Source organism: Saccopteryx leptura, chromosome 2 (genome assembly GCF_036850995.1).
Source record: "Saccopteryx leptura isolate mSacLep1 chromosome 2, mSacLep1_pri_phased_curated, whole genome shotgun sequence".
Taxonomy (NCBI): domain Eukaryota; kingdom Metazoa; phylum Chordata; class Mammalia; order Chiroptera; family Emballonuridae; genus Saccopteryx; species Saccopteryx leptura.
Genome location: NC_089504.1, coordinates 381,254,322 through 381,277,364, shown reverse-complemented (window position 1 = coordinate 381,277,364; position 23,043 = coordinate 381,254,322). Strand labels below are relative to the sequence as shown.

At 50.3% G+C, this 23,043-nt stretch overlaps 1 protein-coding gene across 2 annotated transcripts in view; it reads left to right on the top strand.

Annotated features, from left to right (window-relative positions):
• The window catches only part of CDC45 (cell division cycle 45), a 28,641-nt gene extending 8,092 nt beyond the window's left edge, over positions 1-20,549 (top strand). The window contains exons 9-19 of one of the 2 annotated variants that reach the window (XM_066366486.1): positions 460-510; positions 1,889-2,008; positions 3,687-3,818; positions 4,094-4,192; positions 4,840-5,001; positions 11,928-12,066; positions 12,145-12,228; positions 13,520-13,638; positions 15,339-15,415; positions 19,234-19,300; positions 20,432-20,549. In XM_066366486.1, the coding sequence (XP_066222583.1) occupies positions 460-510; positions 1,889-2,008; positions 3,687-3,818; positions 4,094-4,192; positions 4,840-5,001; positions 11,928-12,066; positions 12,145-12,228; positions 13,520-13,638; positions 15,339-15,415; positions 19,234-19,298 (1,048 nt within the window). In that variant the 3' untranslated portion in view covers positions 19,299-19,300; positions 20,432-20,549. The remainder of the gene's footprint in view (positions 1-459; positions 511-1,888; positions 2,009-3,686; positions 3,819-4,093; positions 4,193-4,839; positions 5,002-11,927; positions 12,067-12,144; positions 12,229-13,519; positions 13,639-15,338; positions 15,416-19,233; positions 19,301-20,431) is intronic. The other variant, XM_066366487.1, reaches the window with a different exon arrangement.
• The last annotated feature ends 2,494 nt before the right edge of the window (positions 20,550-23,043 follow it).

Here is a 23,043-nt window from a genome sequence, read left to right as displayed (position 1 = left end):
AGGGTTATTAAGGGGCCTAAATGTTACTCTGTGTCTCACCATTTTACACTGGAAGGACAGGGAGCCATGGACATTGGCAAGGGTATACAGTTCTGTGGGTGTATCACAGAGAGAGGGTTAATGTGAGGGGCTCAGAGAGGTAGAGAGAGGCACCAGGGCCCCCCAGTCTCTGAGCATGGGTGTCTGCTGCTGTCCTGCACTGGCAGGATGGGGGCAGAGAGTGATAGGTGAGCCAGGATACAGAGAGTAGTGCCCTGCATCCTTGTCCTAGATCTCCCTCCTTGAGTACCAAAAGTTCCTGCAGTGGTGACACCAAACCAGGGACCCTGAATCTTTGCAATCACCTGTCTAACCTGGAGAGAGGGACTGCTTTTCAGTGTGGGCCTGGGTCTGGCCACAATGGCAGGATGCCCCCACCTGCCCTGCCCTGTTCACTGCTTCATTGCCCTCTTCTTCTAGGTGGGCCATCGTTGGACTAACAGACCAATGGGTACAAGACAGGATCACCCAGTAAGGATATATACTTGCTTGAGCTGTTCAAGGTTGACCTGTGCTATACTGATGTACACGGCCCGGCTGCAGCCTCAGTTTGCAGTGGGGAGATGGGTGGCAGCTTCACTGTAGAGCCCCATTGAGGCAAGGCTGGCATTGGGCCTGAGTCCTTGTCACCAAGGAAGGCCTTAGTACCAGGAACTATGGCAGAATAAGCATGTGGCCTTATGTGGATGTTTCATCCACTCTTGGGGAGTCCAGCAGGTGGAGCTAGAGGTGAGAGGAGGGAGCCTAGTCTCTACTCCCTAGGTATTATATATTTGTGCTCTGTGCTGTGGGTATGGCTGAGCATAGAGGTGTGGCCATGCACAGTGGACCCGGGGCAGGAGAAGAAGGTGAGGACCCCAGAAGTCTTGCCAGGGAGGGTGAGTGCGATCTCAAAGGCAGAGGGAGGGCTGGCATGGATTGAACCCTTTTTTGTCTCTCAAGGGGCAGGGTTTAGTGTTTGCCACTGGAGTTGGACAGACAAGCTGAAAGGCCACCCCAGAATGCAGATACCAGGAAGGGGCAGAGTGTTAGTGCCCTTTCTCATCCCCATTCCTGTTGGCAGTCGAGTGGGGACCTGAGGGGAATCAAAAGGGCCTGAGTTTGTTACCTGGCACTGCTCCAGGCACAGCCACCTTGTACAGTTTGCAGAGGTCCTTATGACTCCTATTTTCTGCCAACCCCACCTGACCCAAGTCTGTCGTGTGGCCCAGAGAGTGGGAGGGTCCTGAGTTTCATAGGCCTGGGGCACTTCCTAGATCTGTCATCTTGCCTCAGCCTGCCACCCTGCTGGGCCTCAATGTCCTTCCCTGTTAAGGTTAGCACGGGGTGTGTGCAACTCCAGGCAACGACCTGGCCTGTGGCCTCCTCTCAGGTGAGACCACACTGTCACCATCCTGCTCAGTAGTCACCTTTAGGTGGACTTGGACTTGGCTCTGCCCTTTCCTATTGTGCTCAGAAGCATTTTGGGTGCCTGGTCCATACTCTCTGCTGTAAATCGCTGTCACTTATGGGGTATATCCACTTGACTGTGGCTGGTGGGCACGGCTGTGGCCTTCTGCAGTGCCCACTCAGGAGGCATTAAATAACTAATGACAGGGCAGCTGACACCCAGGGGAGTACTCAGGGGATGTGAGAGAGGCCAGAGCTCACCCCTCCCAGCTCTGCTCTGCTCGCTCAGCCCTGCCACCCCCTTTGCCATGCATGGTTTCTACACAGAGGTGATGAGCTTCCTTAGTCCTGGAAAGAAAGCCTGCATGGTAGGCTGGCCCTGAGGGAGAAGGGAAGCTGAGGTAGGCTGCGTGTGAGGAGAGGAAGGAGCCCACCCAGGCCAGCAGTGCTTTCTTTCCAGGATGAAGTACGTGACCGATGTTGGCATCCTGCAGCGCCATGTGTCCCGGCACAACCACCGGGACGAGGATGAGGAGAATGCTCTCTCTGTGGACTGTATGCGCATTTCCTTCGAGTACGAGTATCCTTGTGGTTCAGGCTTTTGGGGTGCAGGCAGCACCCTGGCCCTCAGATACTTTGCTCTGTTGCACGCTGTTTTTCACCCTGCAGACCCTAGCCCACGTCCCCTGTATGTGGTGTGCTTGCAGGTTGTGCAGCTGTGGTTGCCATGTCTCCAGGATGGGCAGTAGAAAGGTAAGAGGCTTTAAGAAGAGTGGCTCCCTGTGTCCCTGGGCTGAGCAAAGCACTGGGTACTGGTGAGCAGTCTCTGCCTCACCTTGTCAGTGTGGCTTTGGCTCCTAGACACTACAGCTGGTTTAAGAAGCATCACATGTGTATTTAAAGCTCATTGTAGGCCTAGCACTAGGTGTATGCTGGTGAGGGTATGTGGGACTACCTCCTTGGTGAAGCCAGTTTAGTGACATTTGCAGACTCTGTCAAGTCAGGAAAAAGTGAGCCAGCCTGTGATTACAGATTATGGCATTTCATGAGGAACTAATGGGGTTTTGATGGAGTGATCAGGGCAGTGGAACTACATTGCTCAGGACAGTCCTTGGAGAGGCCACTGCTCAGGTTGAGATTCAGTTATGCTCCATGGGAGGGAGAGCAGCGTGGGCAGAGGCTGTTGGCCATGCAGAGACTCTAAGGTGATCTCGAGGAGGGGGCTGGAGAGATAGGCAGGGTTCAGGAGTCAAGAGAGGCCAGAGCAGGTGGTCCTGTGAACCCATAGTGGTGACTGAGTTCAGTTTTTGGTGTCCAAAAGGGCCCTGGTCTGCTGATTTGATGATTTGAAGTAAGGAGGCAGGATGGTGGGTTGGGCCAGACAGACTACAGCGGGGAGCATGAGGCATGCTGGGGTTGCTGCTAGGCGGTAGGTAGAGTAGTGGTGAGGATAGTGCCTTCCTTACCTTGGGCTGAGTGGGCTACGTTGGCTGGGTGGGTTGAGTTGGTTGGATGGGTTTTGACAGGTCATGTGGGAGGTTCCCACGCCAAGTGTGGAAGTGGTGCTGGGTGCAGAGTGGCCGAATTCCTGAGAAGGGCCACAGTGCAGGAGCCAGACATGTGACATCCAGGGACCAGGGCTTGCCTGTGGTGTGGGCAGAGAATGGTGGCCTTGGAGCTTAGCCCTCTGGAGGGACAGCAAAGAGGACAGAGCCTGCCGTGTGTCCAGTGGCCTGGGAGGTGGGTGTATTGACAAGAGCCTTGGCACTCTGATGCAGGCAGGGCCAGCCTGGCATCCTGCCCTTTACCCTCCTGTGTGAGAGAGGCCTTGGGTGTTGGGAACATCCTCACACACAGCCTCACTTCCGGCCCCATGAACAGTGAGGAGTGTATTCAGGGAGAGGGGTGAAGATGGGAGTTTTCCTGAGGGGGTCTTGGCAGGCGGATGGGTGGGAGGAAGGGCAGGGTCTGGTGGAGGACGCAGGGAGCCACAAGGCTCTCTGACTACAGTACACAGGCTCTCAGAACCCCTTTACTTTAACTTCCCTTTCTGTCATATAGAGATAAGAGTGCACACCCACCACCTCAAACTCGATATGTGGCAAATTAAGCTAAGAAGGTCAAAGAGCTCCAGTTTACCCAGGTGGTAACTGGTTGTGCCCTGGTGAGCAAGACAGGCCATCTGTTGGAGCATCAGAAGTGAGCTGTCACAGGGTGGGTGGGGCCCCAGGTCACTGCACTCCTTGACTCCGGCCCAGTCTCCGCCTGGTGCTCTATCAGCACTGGTCCCTCCACGACAGCCTGTGCAATACGTGCTATACTGCAGCCAGGTTCAAGCTGTGGTCTGTGCACGGGCAGAAACGGCTCCAGGAGTTCCTCGCAGACATGGGGTGAGTAACTGCCTTGTTCTGGACTCCCCCACCCTGCAGCCCTAAAGGAAAAGCTCCTCTCCTTTACTGTGACCACCTTGATCATAATTTTTAGCTGCTGCCTGTTTCTGCGATAAATTTCTCACTCTTGAGTTCCCAGAATGTCATCGGAAGGCCCCGGCCAGGATGTCACTTGTTTACAAACACTGGGACCCCTTGCAGGGTTCTCTCTGTCCTTGTGCATTCTCAATTTGAAGCCAGGCTGCTCCTGTGACTAGTTCTTATCATCTTTCCAGTCTCCCCCTGAAACAGGTGAAGCAGAAGTTTCAGTCCATGGACATTTCCTTGAAGGAGAATTTGCGGGAGATGATTGAAGAATCTGCGAATAAATATGGGTGAGCATGTTTTTCTGTATTGAGCTTTATTAAGGCTTCAGCTTTAACTACATTCCTAAAATAATGCAAAAAACAGGAATGCACAAATGAGCATGGCCTGTTGAGCCTTTCCTAAAGTTTTGAATTCTCTTTGGGTTAAAAGCAGGGTTTTGTAAAGTGTCCAAAAGTCTTGAATCCTTAAATCCTGGGGCTGAGGTGTGGGTGGTTGAGGTTGACCCAGCATGTGTACCCCACTGGACACAGGAAATGAGCCTAAGAAGAGCCCACTGGGGCCAGGTTCAGGTGAGCTCTGCCCAACAAGATTCTCGAGCACTGCTGGAGGACCTGTGCCCGCTGCTCCTGGCGTCCTGGGGCATGGGAGAGGACCGCACACAACCCGGCCCGGTAGCTGGTTATTGTTCTGCCCCCATGCATCTGAGTAGCTTTGGACAAGGCGCTCAGTGCTCCAGGTTATAGACCTGTACATCAGACCTTCGAACCCTCTTCATTCTCTGACCAAAATAGCTGTGCTGCTATTAGGGGGAGGGGGGGGGGAGGAAATAGCCGCACATTTTGCTGTCCTGGTCTAGTGGTGAGAGCTCACCCACGACTTGAGGGCACTCCCCTGTGCACACAGGGTGACAGCCACGTTGTTCCCCCTGTTGCAGGATGAAGGACATGCGCGTGCAGACCTTCAGCATTCATTTTGGCTTCAAGCATAAGTTCCTGGCCAGTGACGTGGTCTTTGCTACCATGTCACTGATGGAGAACCCTGAGAATGACGGCTCAGGGACAGATAACTTCATCCAGGCTCTGGACAGTCTCTCCAGGTAGTGGATGTGGTCATGGCCTCCAGCCGCTCGTGCCACCTCTTGCCCTTAACCTCACACTGCCCAGGGAAACAGGTCTCAGGGGCCCCTGGGATGTGGGGGTGACTGTGGCCTGCAGAAACTGCTCAGGTGCTAATTGGAATCAGAGTGCACCAGTGGTGGGCCAGTGGGGTGTGCACGTGACACATTTCCTGCCCATCTTCAGTATATGTCACTTTTCCTTGACATCCCTTTATCTCTTATTTTTTCCTTTTGATTTCTAAAATTTTCTTTTTACTTCTTAAGGCATTATTTGTGATAGTTATTCATTCTTATGTTTCTTCTAGTTTAGTCTTCATTTCTTATTCTTCATCTTTTCTAATTTTTTTCTTATTATACTTCCTGAGATGTCTTACATTATTTTTTAATGTCTTTTACTTGGTTTGAAATAGGATGTAGCATTACAGTTTGATCATTTGTGGGCATGTCTTTCTCATGTACTTATTGCCAATAGGGAGGCTATCCTCCTTAGTCTCTTTTTTCTAATAGTTACTTTGAGAGGAGTTGGCCTTGATACTCATCTGTTGCTCATTTTCTTTATGGATTTAGTTAGGCTAGCTTTATAGAAGGAGGCATGATTTAGAGACTTTTCTTGCTTCAGAGAGCTGCCACTCTGTTGCTTTTGTGCAGTGCTAAAAAATGTAGGGACCTGCTTTCTGGGGTTTCCTGGTCCTGTTCCTTAACATGCTTTTTAAAAACAGCTCTACTGAGCTCTGTAATTCACACATCATATAGTTCACCCATTAAAGTATACAGTTTAGCCTGACCGGGCGGTGGCGCAGTAGATAGAGCGTCGGACTGGGATTCAGAAGACCCAGGTTCGAGACCCCGAGGTCGCCAGCTTGACCGAGGGCTCATCTGGTTTGAGCAAAAGCTCACCAGCTTGAGCCCAAGGTCGCTGGCTCGAGCAAGGGGTTACTCAGTCTGCTGAAGGCCCACAGTCAAGGCACGTATGAGAAGGCAATCATTGAACAATTAAGGTGTTGCAATGCGCAATGAAAAACTAATGATTGATACTTCTCATCCCTCTGTTCCTGTCTGTCTATCCCTCTCTCTGACTCTCTGTCTCTGAAAAAAAAAAAGTATACGATTTAGCCTGACCAGGCTGTGGTGCAGTGGTGCAGTGGATAGAGCATCAGACTGGGACACGGAGGACCCAGCTTCGAAACCCCGAGGTCGCCTGTTTGAGCATGGGCTCATCTGGTTTGAGCAAGGCTCACCAGCTTGAACCCAAGGTCGCTGGCTTGAGCAAGGGGTCACTTGGTCTGCTGTAGCCCCCCAGATAAGGCACATATGAGAAAGCAATCACTGAGAAACTAAGGTGCCACAACAAAGGATTGATGCTTCTTATCTCTCTCCCTTCCAATCTGTCTGTTCCTCTCTCTGTCACAAAAAATAAATAAATAAAATAAAAATAAAGTATACAGTTTAGTGGATTTTAATATGTTCATAAGGTTGTGCAAACATTATCACTATCTAATTTGAGAATGTTTTTATTGGCCCCCAAAAAACCCTGCTCCCCTTAGCCATCACCTTCCACAGATTCCCCATCTCTCTCAGCCATAGACAACCACTTCTAGGCATATCTCCAAAGGAAATGAAAACATGTCTACACAGCTTATATATGTATGTTTATGACAGTATTATTCATAATAGTTAAAAGGTAGAAACTACCCAAATGTCCATTAACTGGTGAAGGGATTAGTAAAATGTGGTATATTCCTATAATAGAAAATGATTAGTAATAGAAAGGAAGGAAATTGTGACCCATGCTACAAGATGGATGAACCTTGAAAATGTTATTCTAAGTGAAAGAAGCCAGTGTATATTGTCTGATTCAAATGATGTGAGTTGTTCAGAATAGCAAATCCATGGAGACAGAAAGTAGCTTTGTGGCAATTTTTCCCCCCACTGATTTGAGAAAGAGAGGGAGAGAGAAGCATCAACTCACTGTTGTACTTAGTTGCTCCATTTATAATTGTGCACTCATTGATTGCTTCTCATATGTGCCCTGACTGGAGATCGCACCTGTGACCTCAGCGTGCCAGGACGATGCTTTATCCACTGAACCACCCAGCCAGAGCTGTAGCAAATTAAAAAAAACATTTTTTGATTGATTTTAGATACAGAGGGGAAAAAAGAGAGGGAAACGTCAGTTTGTTGTTCCACTTATTTTATGCATTTATCAGTTGATTCTTGTACCCTGACTGGGGATCAAACCCTCAACGTTGGCATATTGGGACAATGGTCTAACCAACTGAGCTACCCAGTCGGGGCCTGCAGCAAATTTTGACTATTCTGGGTTCCTTGGAATTCCATGAATTTTAGGATCAGCTTGTTATTTCTGCAGAGAAGTCAGATTGTGTTGAACCTATAGATCAATTTGAAGACTGTTGCTATCTTTTTTTTATTTAGAAAATTAAATTTAACAAGGTGAGGGTATTGCTATCTTAATGATTTCAAGTCTTCCAACCCATGAACAGGTTTTATAATTCTTTTTAGAATAAACTTTGCTCTTCTGTTGTTAAATTTATCCCTGAATATTTTATTCTTTTTCATGCTATCATAAATGGACTTGTTTTCTTTATTTTTTGTTTGCCCATTGCTACTGCATAGAAAAACAATTGATTTTTTGCATGTTGTTCTTGTATTCTGCAGTGTTGCTTAACTTCTTTATTAGTTCCAATAGTTTTTTAGTGGAATCCTTAGGATTTTCTGTAAGCAAGGTCAGGTGATCTACAAATAGAGAAAGGTTTACTTCTTCCTTTCCAATTTAACTGGCTTTTATTTATTTCATTTTCTTGCCTGATTGCCCTGGCTAGTACCTTCACTAAATCCCCATGTGTTTTTATCTGTAGCTTATTTCCTTTTTTGTATTGTCCCTATCTTGCTCTACTTTGGTTCCATTCTCAGCATTTTCTCCATATGAGAGCCCAGTGTGGAAAGGACCTGTTGAAGTCAGGTGCAACTCCCAGGGCTAGACTGCTCCTACCCCCTAATCTTTACCATACCCCTTGTACTTTAACAAGTTCCTTTGTGCTTTTCTGCTTGGATAGGGCAGAACTCCTCATAGTGTTCCCCAGTTGCCTATAGTTTTCGTCATTCTTTTTTTTTTTTTTTTTTTTTTTTAATTTTAATTTTTTAAATTTTTTACAGAGAGAGTGAGTCAGAGAGAGGGATAGACAGGGACAGATAGACAGAAACGGAGAGAGATGAGAAGCACCAATCATTAGTTTTTCATTGCGCGTTGCAACACCTTAGCTGTTCATTGACTGCTCTCTCATATGTGCCCTGACCGCGCCTTCAGCAGACCGAGTAACCCCTTGCTGGAGCCAGCGACCTTGGGTTCAAGCCGGTGGGCTTTTGCTCAAGCCAGATGAGCCCGCGCTCAAGCTGGTGACCTCGGGGTCTCAAACCCGGGTCTTCTGCATCCCAGTCCGACGCTCTATACACTGCGCCACCGCCTGGTCAGGCAGTTTTCGTCATTCTTAAGTCTTATTGATTATCTGCTCCCTCCCACACTAACACTGATAATACATTAGTCGAGTGGCCAGTTGGTGGTCTGTTTCTACTGACTTATATTAGGGGGGTTGTGGTGTTTCTTCGTTTTCTTGTGTTATAAATGTGGGTCTTGGGGCTTGGTTTGGATCAATTTGCTCTATTTGTATCTAGAAATATGGGGAAATTCAAAGACTAATGTGATCAACTGCTGCCTTCATCCCAGGATTGATGGGTCAGTTTTAGACATTGTCTGCTGACTTCCTGCTGTGACAAAAGAGCATATTTCCCACCTTTGTGCTCCTTCCCCTCTGTTGTGACAGTCTGTCACTATTTTTAGCTTCTTTGTAACTTCAGATACTTATATCTTGTTCTATCAGGAGTGTTTCTTGTCCCACTTCTTTGTAATAAAAGGGTATCAGCATCCCCACTTTTCCCTCCCCTTTTCCTCCCAGTTTCTGAAATCTATGCCATTATATTTTCAAAATTGAGAACATTTAACCTTGAGTAAGAGACTAGAATGTGAATCATTTCGTTTGTTGGCTATAGATTGGTGTAAAACATGAAAATAAATAATGTTACTTCACTGTGCTATTGAAATATTTCAGAGTCAATAATGAACAGTGATTACATTATTTTCTGGTATAGTTCTTTGTTTTTCCTAGAGTTCTTAATTGCCTCTTGTATCATATTTGGTTTTTTCTCAGCTTTCCTTTCAGTGGGTCTTCCCTGAGCCCCTTTTTTTTCTAAGAGCCTAGGATTCTCTGTCTTTTGACTCACACTTAGACCTACAGCTCACTATGCCTCTGGGCTGCTGCCATCATGGACGACCTTAGACTGCCCCCCTGGAACCAGCATTTCTTGGGATTCTTTTCCTTTGTCTATTTTTATTCCCTTATTTTGCTAGAGCACAATTCTTGAGTAACTTTTTTTTTTGTAAGGACAGACAGGAACAGATAGGGACAGACAGACAGGAAGGGAGAGAGATGAGAAGCATCAGTTCTTTGTTGTGGCTTCTTAGTCTCCTTAGTTGTTCGCTGATTGCTTTCTCATAATTGCCTTGATGGGGGTGGGGGGGTAGGGGGGCTTGGTTATAGCAGAGCTAGTGACCCCTTGCTCAAGCCAGCGACCTGGGTCTTAAGCCAGTGACCACGGGATCATGTCTGTGGTACCACGCTCAAGCCAGCGACCCCGTGCTCAAGCTGGTGAACCCCCATTCAAGCCGGATGAGCCCGCACTCAAGCTGAGGTTTTGAACCTGGGTCCTCCACATCCCAGTTCGACGCTCTATCCACTGTGCCGCCACCTGGTCAAGCTTGAGTAACTTTTAAAGAAAGAGTATATCTGAGGTATAAAAGTTCTGAGTGCTTGCACATCTGACAATATTTATTCTACTCTCATCTAATTGCCAGTTTAGTATAGAATTTGGGCCTGACTAGGCAGTGGCACAGTGGATAGAGCATTTTTCCCACCTTTGTGCTCCTTCCCCTCTGTTGTGACAGTCTGTCACTATTTTTAGCTTCTTTGTAACTTCAGATACTTATATCTTGTTCTATCAGGAGTGTTTCTTGTCCCACTTCTTTGTAATAAAAGGGTCAGACTGGGACACAGAGGACACTCTATCAGGTTCAAAACCCTGGTCCCCGGCTTAGTTTGAGCTTGTCCGGCTTGAGCGCGGGGTTGCTGGCTTGAACGCGGGATCATAGACATGACCCCATGGTCGCTGGCTTGAGCCCAAAGGTCTCTGGCTTGAAGCCCAAGGTAACTGGCTTGAACCCAAGGTTGCTGACTTGAGCAAGGGGCCACTCATTCTGCTGTAGCCCCGGGTCAAGGCACATATGAGAAAGCAGTCAATGAACAACTAAGGTGCTTCAAGGAAGAATTGATGCTTCTCATCTCTCTCCCTTGTGTGTCTCTCCCTATCTGTCCCTCTCTCTGCCTCCCTCTTTGTCTCTGCCTTCCCCTCCCCCCCAAAAAAGAATTTGAGGTGGAAGGTAATGTCTTGTTGACTGGATTCCATTGCTCCCCTGTCTTCTAGCAGCCAGTGGTGCTAATGAGAAGTCTTAGCCATGGTTCTGTTTTTTTTTTGTAAATGTGTCCCTACCCCACCTGTAGAAGCTTCAGTGTTCTAGAATTTCACAGTGATGTGTCTAGAATGGATCTTGTTTTATGTGTTATATTCAATTCTCATAAGCCCTTTCAATTCGAGGCTCTATGTCTTTAAGCTTGAGAATGCTTTTGTGCTATTTCTTCACTACTCCCCCACCCCGCCACATACGTCAGTTGTTTTTTTTTCCATTTTTCCGAAGCTGGAAACAGGAGGCAGTCAGACAGACTCCCGCATGCGCCCAACCAGGATCCACCTGGCATGCCCACCAGGGGCGACGCTCTGCCCACCAGGGGGCGATGCTTTGCCCCTCTGGGGCATCGCTCTGTTGCGTCCAGAGCCACTCTAGCACCTGAGGCAGAGGCCACAGAGCCATCCCCAGCGCCCGGGCCATCTTTGCTCCAATGGAGCCTCGGCTGTGGGAGGGGAAGAGAGAGAGAGAGAGAGGAAGGAGAGGGGGAGGGGTGGAGAAGCAAATGGGCGCCTCTCCTGTGTGCCCTGGCCGGGAATCGAACCCGGTACTCCTGCACGCTGGGCCGACGCTCTACCGCTGAGCCAACCGGCTAGGGCCTACGTCAGTTTTTTATTTTCTTACCAGACTTCCTAGAATAATGCTCTATCCCTTACATTTGTCTTATATTTTTATGTCTTTGTATTGTTATTGATGTTAAGGAAGCTTTTCTTGACTCCATCCTCTTGCCTTTGAAAGAGAACTTCTTTTTGCAATTATTTTACTTTCCACAAACACTTCCTAGTTTCAGATGGTTCTGTTTCCTCTGGGGTAATTTTTTGAGAATCCAGGTGTTTCTCAAATGGCTGGTGGTTCTTCGCATTCAGGAGCGGGGTGTGGAGCCCTGGGTCTGTGGGCACAACTTGCTAGCCAGGAGTCATTTCATGTTGATGGGTGAGGAGTCAGAGTGGTACTTGGGGAACCTTAACTTCTGAGTACAGAGACTTTGCTTGAGGTCCTCACTTCTCTATGAGGATTCATTTTAATGTACTCAGAGAAAAACCCTCCTTTTGTGGGGAAGGGTAAAAACCAAGCTGGGCCTGGTCTTCCCCCACTGTTGGCTTTTAGTCTTCTGCCTTCTGATGCCAGCACTCCTTCCTACCTCTCACGTTCGTCACCGTGGGTTTGTACGTTGTTAATTCCTTCATTCCACGTGAAAGGGAACTCAGGAGAGTGAGAAATCAACTGTCATCCCCATATCCCCTCCTGACCCAGGAACCAAGCGTTTTGTTTGACCCTGTGCCAAAGTCACAGCGTGCCTGCTGTCTTACAGGGGTAACCTGGACAAGTTATATCATGGCCTGGAGCTTGCCAAGAAACAGCTGCTTGCTACGCAGCAGACCATCGCCAGCTGCCTCTGCACCAACCTCGTCATCTCCCAGGGGCCTTTCCTCTACTGCTCCCTCATGGAGGTCAGGCTTTCCTGGGACTATGGGCGAGCACTGGGCCATATCTGCTGGTGACCTCGTCTGACTGTCTTCTCCCCGCAGGGCACTCCAGACGTTGTGCTGTTCTCCAAGCCAGCGTCCCTGAGTCTGCTCAGCAGACACCTGCTCAAGTCCTTTGTGTATTCGGTGAGGAGCTAGGTGGGTGGGTGGGTGCCAGTGTCTGTTCATAAGGGGCAGGGTCTGGGCAAGCCCCTCCCTTTCTCTAAGCTGTGTTTGTTTTTTCCACTGATCCCTAGGAACTTCCTGGTTCCCACAAGCTCTGATTTTGTCACTGGCCAACCTGGTCAGTCAGACAAGTAGGGAGGGGCCTCACAGAGCACGTGGGACTAGGGTTTTGTTCCGCTGCTTTAGATCAGGGAAAGAGGTTGGTTGGCGCAGACTTGCTTCCCAGCAAAAGTTTTTTTTTATGGGCTGACTTCCCTTTTCTGTGTGTAGTTCTGTCTTCCCTTGGCCTAACACCCTTCTTTTTCTTGGTCTGGGACACCAGCCCTAACTCAGCTGGCATTGGGGCAGGGACCCTACCCTGATAATGTGAGCTCTTTCACAGGTGTGGTCAAGGAAAAGATGATCTGTACATTGCAGCAATCAGTCTGCTCCCACGATGAGGGTTCATTCACTCTGGGGGCTACTTTAGAGAAATGTAGAATATAAGGTTGAGATTATCTTATACCACTGAACTGACCAATAAAATTACTTGAAGACAGTCAGTTAACGACAAAAGATACGGTAGGAATAAATCATGAATTCTGAACTCCTCTAGGCTGTGTTTAAGTCTCAGCTTCTTCATTTACCAGTTGTATAAGGTGTGAGGTCTATTATTTGACATGAGCCTCAGTTTCCCCATCTGTAGAATGAGAGAGTGAATGCCTACTTCACAGGGCCACTCATTTATTAGACAGTTATGAAGCATCCACTACCCCCAGGGCTCTGATGTTGTAGGATGACCAACCATACAGTTTCACATCCCAGAACGCCCCTCAGGCCGGGACAGACTAGGATAGTTGGTCACCTTTCTTGTGGCGTGTGGGTGTAATGGACACAGCAGTGAAGTAAACACTTGTGTCCCCATGTTGAGGAAGCATACATACTAGTGAGAGGGACAAGGAATGAGTACATGCAGTGTCAGGTGGGGGCACTCGCCGTGGGGGGGATGAAGCATGATGAGGGAGAAAGACTTAGTTGGGGAGGGCCTCCTGGGGGAGGTGATAACTGTCAGGACCTAAACAGGTGAGGGAGGGAATGGCTAAGGGGCAGTGGGACCATGACCAGCACACCAAAGGAAGCCCCTTAGCTTCTGGTGAAATGGATCCCCCAAAGGCTTTTGGGGACTTGAGTGGTTGGCTCTGTCAAAGTCCTGAGTGCTGAGTGGGCACTCACCCTGTGGGGCCATGACTGAGGGTGTGTTTTGCCTGCACAGACAAAGAACCGGCGCTGCAAGCTGCTGCCTTTGGTGATGGCTGCCCCACTGAATGTGGAGCAGGGCACAGTGACTGTGGTGGGCATCCCTCCAGAAACCGACGGCTCGGACAGAAAGAAGTGAGCCTTGTTCTGCATGTCCTGGGAGCTTTGGGGCGGCACGGGTGGCATTGACTTGTGAGCCCTTTGCAATCAGGTTTAGTTTGCCCTTAAGGCCACACCAAGGATACCCTTCTCCATGAGGCAGGGCTATGAGGGCTTCGGTCCACGGGCAGCGGTTTATCCCTTCTGTTGGACATTATACTGTTTCCAGTTCTTTGTTATTGGTAACAAACCAGTGGGTTTGAGAACACACAGGCTCATCCTGCACTTCTGAGGAGTTTTTCCTATGTCTTCTAAATGTCTCTGGGCCTCCCCAGGATCTCCAGCACGTGTTCTTGCCCTCCTCGTGCACCGGGGTTGGGTTTCCTCCTGCCACTCCTTCCAGACCTGGTGTTGGCCAGCAGGTAGGGCTGAGGGTCTCCCTGGTCCTCTGCTGCCCCTCCATGCTCTGCAAACTGGAGAACCTGGTGACTAATCCTGGGCTGCCTGTCATAGTCCTTAGGTGTCTGCCTCCGAGGCGCAATCAGTGCCCTGGAACTAGTGTTCTCAGCACATCCCATAAGGCGACCTTGGACAGACACTGAGTGCAGCGGGTAGCAGGAAGCTGCTTCCTGGTGGGGCAGCTTGGAAGACTAAGGACCAACTAGTGTCCTATGCCCCTCATTTTTCCCAGATGGCCTTTGTTGGCCTCTGCCATGGTGGACACTCATTTTGGATCCAGCTCAATCCTAGCTCCACCGTCGTGAGCTTTGACCTACTATGTCTGCAAAGACCATTTAGTAGGAAGTTGTGAGAGACAATGGACTTTTTTAAGACAAATGGTTCTATGTGTTCAGGCTGCTCTCCAAAGCTTTTCTGTGGGTCTCCAACTCATGATCATGCAGGTCATAGCTAGCCAGGGACTCCTGACCTGGATTCCCAAGACAGCCAACAAGCACTGCCCCCGTTGGTCACGGCCACCTGCATCCTTCCTCCAACTGTCAGTTTGTCATTGTGTGTTGTGTGTGCAGCCATGCTTAGTGTTAGTTCTGACTGATGTGCACAGTCCCTTGTGAGAGTTGCCATGGAAGCTTGAAGCACATGCCTCTCCTTTTCCTGTACTCCATGGTGGGTCCAAGAGCCCCTGCCCCCCAACTCTCTGCTATGAGCCCTTAGCTGCTGCCGCTCTGAACCCCCAGGGGGTGGGTCCATGCTCTAGGCTGTCTTCCTGCCGCCCTGTGCTCTTAGCAGCTCAGAGTACTCCTGCCTCCTGTCCTTGCTGGGCCAAGTTCCAGCCACGTGCCACAGCCTAGCCCTGCAACCTCCTCCCAGTCCTACCCTACTGTGTGTGACTGGGTCTCACCTGTGATCCCCGCCCCATTCCAGCACAGCCTCCACTGAGCCTCTGCCTCTCACCTGCCCCTGCTACCCACACACTGCCGGGCGTAAGGGAGGCTGCAGTCAGAACCCTTGGCGTGAAGCCCTGGGGGGTACAGACATTCTCTCACCGAGGGCAGTGAAGGGTTCAGCTGGGTACAGGTGGGGAGCGGCAGTGAGAGGCAGTGACGGTCCCCTGAGTGGAGGTGAGGCCTCAGAGGGCGGTGGCCAAGGAGGAGCATGAGTGCTGATGTTGGAACCAGCTACTGCAGAGGAGTCTGAGTCGACACTGGTGTGTGTCCCAGGGGCGTGGGAAGGGTTCTTCATAGTGGCCAGGCCCCAATTGCCTCATGTGTTCACAGCTTTTTTGGGCGGGCATTTGAGAAGGCAGCGGAGAGCACCAACTCCCGGACACTGCATAACTATTTTGACCTCTCAGGTAAGGGTCTGTTGCATTGGGGCCCCTTCAAGGTCAGTGCTGGCTGGCCTTGGAACCAGGGAAGCTGGCATCACCAGAGTATCCTGCCAGCAGCCCTCTCGTCCTGCTGGAACCAGTCCTGGGCCCTACTTCTCTAAGGCAGCTCCGGGAGTGCTGGCATGCCTCGGGCCCTGCACCTCCTATCTGGGCCCTGACAGGCTCCTGGGAGAGGGAACGGGTATTGCCCAGGTAGTCATAGGCTTGGCCCTTGAGAACACTTCACCAATGAGCCTGGAGGACTGGCCACCAGAGCCTCCAGGGCCCAGCCTTACCCATAGGGTTACTAGTCCCTTCTATGGGTTATAGAAATAACAAGGCCTAAGCTCTCAGGGCTTCTGATCAAGATAGTGACAGAGGTAAATATGGTATTCACATCCTCTGATGACCATATCAGAGTTACAACTAACCTACAGAACAGCCATCATTGAGAATCACCTGAAGTATAGCTGAACAGAAGTCTGATAACTCAAGATATGAAGAAGTCACATGGAGACTGGTAGAAGGGATGGAGACATGGAATGGGCTGGTCCCACACCCACCTTTGGTGGTTAAAATTCAGGAGAAATACTTTGGCTGTTGAGGTTTCCCCTGAGGAGCTAGTCCCAGCCCCACACCAGACTTCCCAGCCCAGGGTTCTAGTACCAGGAAGAGAAGTCCCCATAACTTCTGGCTGCAAAACCAGCGGAGATTGTAGCTGAGTGAGACGGAAGGCTGCTGGAGTCCCAGGGGTTCTTAAAGAGGGGGCCAAGTATGGAGTTACTTGGATTCAACTGTTCTGAGCTCCAGTGCTGAGGCAGCAGCTCCAAAGGTGCCAGAGACATTCGGAAAGAATCTGAATTGTCTGCCTTCATGGTTATGATTGGAGAGGCAACTTTTTCTCAGACACAAGTGCTGGCAGAAGCCATTGTTCCTTTTCTTAGCCCTCCTGCAGGTTCAGGCAGGTGCCATATCTGAATTCCCATCAACCTGGCTAACACCTTTCGTCCTGCCCTGGGATTCCCTGAGACTCTGCCCCACCCAAATTGCAGGCCCACCTAAGCCACTTAGATGGAGTTTCAGCCAGCCTTGGCTCATGCTTTCCTAAAACCTCTCAAAGCCTGACCTGTGGTGGCGCAGTGGATAAAGCATCGACCTGGAAATGCTGAAGTCACCGGTTCGAAACCCTGGGCTTGCCTGGTCAAGGCACATATGGGAGTTGATGCTTCCAGCTCCTCCCCCCTTCTCTCTACCTCTCTCTCTCCTCTCTAAAAATGAATAAATAAAAAATAAAAAAAAATTTTTAAAAAACAAACAAAAACAACCTCAAAGGTTAAATACCAAACAAGCAGTATCTGGCCTTGGCTTGCCCCATACCTCTTACTAAAGCAGCCCCAGCCCAGCACTAGTGGCATCCAGCCCCAGTTCATGGCTTGGTCTCCCCCAGGCACCTCTAAGCTCAGCACAAGTGGCAGCAATCTGCAGATCACTTTGTAGCTCATGCAAGGTGGCTTCAGGCAGGGCACAGGCAGCAGCTTACCTTGGCCTGCACCTCCCAGGAGTACCCAGAGCCAGTGCATCCAGTGAACAGCTTTATACCACATTAGAGCACCACCCAACCACCTCCATGAGCAACACACTGAAGGGGTGGACTTGGGCACCAGAGGCCGATTGAAACAAGTCCTGCTTCATGCAGTATGCCTCTGCATAGCAGATCCTCCACTATAGTTGCAGCAACAAATGCAGGGAGGAAACCAAAATGAAGAGAGAGGAAGGAATTGAAAACCTTTTTGAAAAAATAAAAGTTTCTGAACTTGATGAAGGAAATAGACACATGTCCAGAAAGTGCAAAGTCCCAAAGAAGATAAATTCAAAGAGACCCACACTAAGACATAATTAAAGTGGCAAAGGTTAAAGACAAAGAGAATCTTTTTTTATTCTTTTTTATTTTTCCAAAGTTAGAAGCTGTGAAGCAGTCAGCCAGACTCCCACATGCGTCCGACTGGGATCCACCTGGCTTGCCCACCAGGGGGCGATGTTTGGTGCCTCTGGGGTGTCGCTCTTCTGCAACCGGAGCCATTCTAGCGCCTGAGGCGGAGGCCATGGAGCCATCCTCCACACCCAGGCCAACCTTGCTCCAATGGAGCTTTGGCAGCAGGAGGTGAAGAGAGAGACAAAGGAGAGAGGGAAGGGTGGAGAAGCAGATGGGAGCTTCTCCTGTGTGCCCTGGCCAGGAATCGAACCCAGGACTTCCACATGCCGGGCCAATGCTCTACCACTGAGCCAACCGGCCAGGGCTGACAAAGAGAATCTTAAAAGCAGCAAGAGAAAAGCAGTTAGTTACCTATAAGGGAGCTCAGTTAATTTTCAACAGGAACTTAAACTTTGCAGACCAGAAAGGATTGGCAAGAAACATTCAGTGATGAAAAGCAAGGACCTACAGCCAAGATTACTCAGTAAAGCTATCATTAGAGTCAAAGGAGAGATAAAGAACTTCCCATACAAGAAAAAGCTAAAGGAGTTTATTACCACCAAACTAGTATTAAAAGAAATGTTAAAGAGTTTTTAAGAAGCTGAAGAAGGGAAAAAAAGATTAAAAATATGAATAATGGCAATATATACATATCTATCAACCATTACATTACAGTGTTCAAATCTCTTCCAATAGGGCACCAGCCAGATTGGATTAGGGCCAACTCTAACTGCCTTGTTTAAAGCCCCATTCCAAATATAGTCACATTCTCAGGTGCTGGGGTTCGGCCTTCAGCATACAAATTCAAGGAGAATATACTTTAGCTGGTAACATCCATCTCAGAAAGGACGTTTTCTGACATCACCACCTGACTCCTTAATGACGGTCACTGCAGAAACCCAGTCTTCATTTCAGTTGCCTCAGTGTCTAGAGCCAGCTTCTTCACACTGGGTCCACTCAAGCTGTCGCTGTGTTGGGTGGGTTCCCCTCCAGCAGCAGCTCCCGAATGCTATTTCATGTCTGAGAGGTTGAAAAGGTGCTTGCAGGGCCAGGCCAGACCAGTTCGCTCTCTGATGAGGGCCCATGTGTTTGTGCCTGATGGCCCCCCAAAGACAGCCAGTTCGCATTGTGTGCCCCTTCTACAGAAAAGGACACTGATGCTGAGGGACTGGCCAGAGCAGGATGGAAGGCTGGCATCCTGCCTGACATCAGGGCCGCCTGCAGCCCACTGTGGGTCAGTACTCTGTCCAATAAGTGGAAAGGCCCATCTCTGCCCAGGACTATGGTGTTCTAAGTCAGTGTTTTTCAAATGCTGGTCCGCCAGGAATTTCGTGCCAGCCCAAGAAAGAGTTTAAGAGTTAATCACCCTGATGTATGAAAATGATAGACCCAATGATCTTATTTGAATACACTTATGCTCAGGGTGATTTCTGCCTTAGCAGTCCCCGAAATAATTCTATTTTCACCAGTGTAAAAAGGTTGAAAACCACCATTTCAAGTCATCACATCCCCTCTGTCCCCTCCGTTGCTTGTCAGTGCTGGTCCCCTGGCTGCCTGGAGAGTCCTGCCCACAAACCACACCCCAGCCTCACCAACTTGGCAGCTGGAAGTTTCTGAGGACTAAATACGAGGGATGGAGAAGTATGACCTCTTAGTCCAGAATATTCCAGGCCATCAAGGAGCCAAGTCCATTTTGGAATGTGCTGGAGGGTTCCAGTCCTGGATGGTTGGAAGAGGAGGTTAATGTGCTCTGACTTGTTTGTCTCACTTCACCCTCACTGCCATCCCTTCTCCTCCCGTCTCACAAGGTGTTTTTCTTTCATTACTGCAGTAATTGAACTGAAGGCGGAGGATCGGAGCAAGTTTCTGGACGCGCTTGTTTCCCTCCTGTCCTGAGAGTGAGTGTGGGGGTGGGGGTGGGGGGTGCACCACCAGCGCTACCAGAGGCCCTTCCTGATTCCTGCTGTGGTTTCCCTGCTCTTTTCCTCCCAAGCCAGGGTTTCAGACTAAAGTGGGGCTCCTGAGATTTGGGGCCAACACAGTTTTCCCAAGAATATGTCTGTGCTGGCAGCATTACCACAATGGGGTTTTTGGGGAGCTAATTGCATTAAGTTCCTGTGACCCCTTCAGAAACAGCCAGCATTTGCTTTCTTCCCAACCACACTGCAGGCTGGGCAATAGCCAGGGACATGCCGGCCTCCTGTCACTACCAGGACTGAGGGCGCCCCTATGGGGCTTCGTTGCCCCTCCGGCCTGGCTTCAGGCCCTGTACTCTCTCGTGCTTGACTTTTGAGAAAGCAAAGCTGTTGTCAGCCACTCAGCTGAGAATTAAAAAATGTCGCCCTCTGCGAGCCTGTACCAGCATGTGGCTATAACTGACAGACCTCTTTTCTGCAGGGCTTCTCAGGATGCAGGTCACAGCTGACTAGGTCAACAGGCTGCTCTGGGTCTAGTGACCAATTCTCAGCATAGCCTCCCCCACACACACACACAGTGGATGCCTACACCCAGCTCTGTGTTCCCCTGAGCCTAGGTTGGCTAGGCCACTGCTGTGGCAGATGGGCCTGTTAAGGCTCTGATGTAGGAGGATCCCCTCATGCTGGCTCAGGGTCCTGCTGCTTCCCCATCACGGTGAGCTGGCAGCTGAGAGAGCAGGTGCCCTTCCCCTATTGGGGTCCAGTGGACTCTGCTGAGAATGGCATAGGGGGCCCGGAGGACTCCACAGTCCTCTCAGGCTGGGCTAGGGCACACAGGTTTCCTGTTTGAGAGGGGCTCTGCAGTCATACCCTTAGGGTCTTCAGCGAGGTCTGTTTCCTCATCTGAAATGGGGCTGATACTTCTTAGACAAGTGCTGAGCCTTAGCACAGGCCTTAGGGTGGGGGCAGAGGTATGAGTTTGTGACCCACCCCGCGAGTGGAGGAGGCTACTCCAGAGCAGCAGCCTGGCGTGTCAGGGAAGACTCAGGCACTGAGTTTACTTTGGGGAGACATCAGAACTGTTTGACATTTCTTTCTTTTTTTCTTTTTCAGAGTTGAATTTCTTCTGAAGTGACCACCTTCTCCTTATTTATATTAATAGGCTTTTATTTAGATTGTAAGTTATGGACATTGTTTTAAGTGAAGGGACCAGTTTTTAATGGAATAAAATGCTTATTTTAGCTTTGGTGTCCCAACGTTTGCTGTAGTCACAGGGCCAGCACTTAGTTGTGCCCTGAGCCTTCTGTGAGTTCCTAAGAACCTTGATCCTGTGCCCTCAGGCACAGCAAAAAATCAGCATGGGTAGGGGTTGTTTGGACAGCAGTGGGCAGAGGCTTGGGCCTGAGCATCCGGGCATCCATACAGCACCTGTGCTGACCACTACCCAGCAATGCCAGCCAGAACCTGGCTCCGTCCACTCTCCCACCACTTCCTCCTGTCCCTCCTTGCCTTGGTAGCATCTCAAGTTAACCTCCACCATGTCCCACTCCCAGGATCACTCCCACCTCCATCCCTGGGCTGTCATCTTACTCTCCAGCATCTATCTATGTATCTATCTATCCCTGCACCACCGGCCCCACAGGTGCACAGTGAGGCCCGAAGCCAGGAAGGGTGAGGCTGGCTGAGGGGTCCCCCACTGGAGACATGACTCTTGCAGCTTCACCTGCATTTTGGTTACAGAAGGTCCAAGTTGGACAGCACCTCAGCGACCTCCTAAGTCTTCAGAACAAAGTTTTCAGGAGAGCCATGGGATTGGCTGGTCCCACTCTCCCAGAGGAAAGGATGCTCCCGCTCCCATCCAGTCCTGCCCTTTGGGAAGTCTCGGGTACTTCACCTATTTCAGGGGAGGAGACAGCTGTTCATACAAGTGGCTGAGCTTGTCTGTGGCCACCACCTGGGTGCCAGGGAAGCAGGCAGGCTGTGGGAACATGGCCACCTGGGTGTAATACGTGCAGCTTTGGACAGATGGAGGCAGAGTAGTTTGAGCAGGCTTTAAGTTGGTGGCGGGAATCCTGGAAGTGATGTGGTTGTATGTGTGGCCAGGTCTCAAGTTAGTCCTTGGAAAGGGGTAGTGGCCGCAGTGGGGTTGGCTGCAGTGACAGCCAGCATCTCTCCTGACTTCTGGCAGTGGGGTTTGCCCCTGTTCTTCCTGGCATAGGTCAGGAGGCAGCGGCCTGGCTTTCCAGGGCTTGCCCTCAAGCTGCCCTCCCTGGCAGTTTATAAAAGCTGGGGCTGTGCAGTTGCCATTCAGAACCCCAGCTGATGCCTGGGGCCTGAACAAGTTGGAGAGCTATGGGTTTGTGTAGGACCCAGACTTTGCTCCTGGCCAAACACCGTGTATTCAGCATTAGCTGGCTTCAGCAGCAAGGAGCAGCAGTGCAAGGACCAAGATGACAGACTCCCACACTCAGGAACTATTCTTGGTTCCTGTAGCATAGGCCATGCGAGGCTGCTGAGGCCCTCTGTGGTATGCAGCCCATCCCACTGCAGCTCATCCCTTTGTTGGGAACTCAGGCCACCAGATGTTTCAGCTTCCCTGGAAGTCCCACTCACTGGCTTTGCTGCAGTCACCCCGAGCAGCTCTGAGCCCATATCCTCTGTTCACCTCTCTCCTGCAGCCCAAAAGGCCTGACCAAGCCTGGGAGACTTATTGCCGCTGGACAGGCCTCCAACCCCTGAGTCCAGGGTTGGAAGCACATGCCAAGCCTTTCTGCTGGCCAGGCTTAGAATGCCTCCCTTGCTCCTATCCACTGCTTTCCTGCCCTAGCTTTTGGCAGAAGGTAAAAACGCATTAATTTCAAGTGCCCAGGACTGAGAGCAATGAACTCTTGGTTGCTGTAACAGCTCTGGTTTGCTCTGCTCTCCTGGGACTCCCTTACTGCCAGGTCCCTGACAAGGGCCAGCATGGCTCCTAGGGGTCCCACCCACAGAAGGAAGGTCACACAGGGTACTCCCAGCAGATGCTGATGGTTGGCACAAGTCTGAGATGGTCATCAGGTTGGGTATAGTCTCACAGAAGGCTGGCAGTACAGCCAGGACAGAGGGGTTGGAGCTGAGCCTGGGCACTCTCCAGGCAACTGGCCATGGGGCCTCCTGCCCATGACAACATGCTTGTCGATCTGCAGCTCTGCTGGAGCCCAGCCAACATCCTGTATTAACTCCTGTTCCCACTGCATCATTGGCAGAAAGGGTCCAGTTGGTATACAGATGTCTGTGGCCATTTGATGTGACCCAGAGACAGGCGAGCTGGTCAGGTAGGTGGAAAACCCGCAGCCTGTGGAGCCCAGCATCTAAGCAAAGCCAGCAGCCTGGCAGCCCAGCCTCAGCACTTCCTGCATCCCAAGCCCCACCACTGGCTTGGGAGGGGCCCAACCAGCATCCTCTGCTGGGGTCTCAACCCTCATCCCTCCTCACCTAGGTCCCATGACTCAGGTTCTCTGACTACAGCACCTTCCTGGGTTGCGAGCTGTGGCTGTTTCCTACCCAGCAGGAAGGTGGTCAGGTAGCAGGGAGAACCTGAGAAAAGGCTATGGGTGAGGTCATAGGACTCTAGAGCCAGCAGTGGGAGGATCCCATAGGAGCCTTTCAGGGAGAAGTCTGTGGGTGAGTGTATGAATGGGGGCTGCTGGGCACAGGTGGTGACTGGACAGACAACACAACACAGG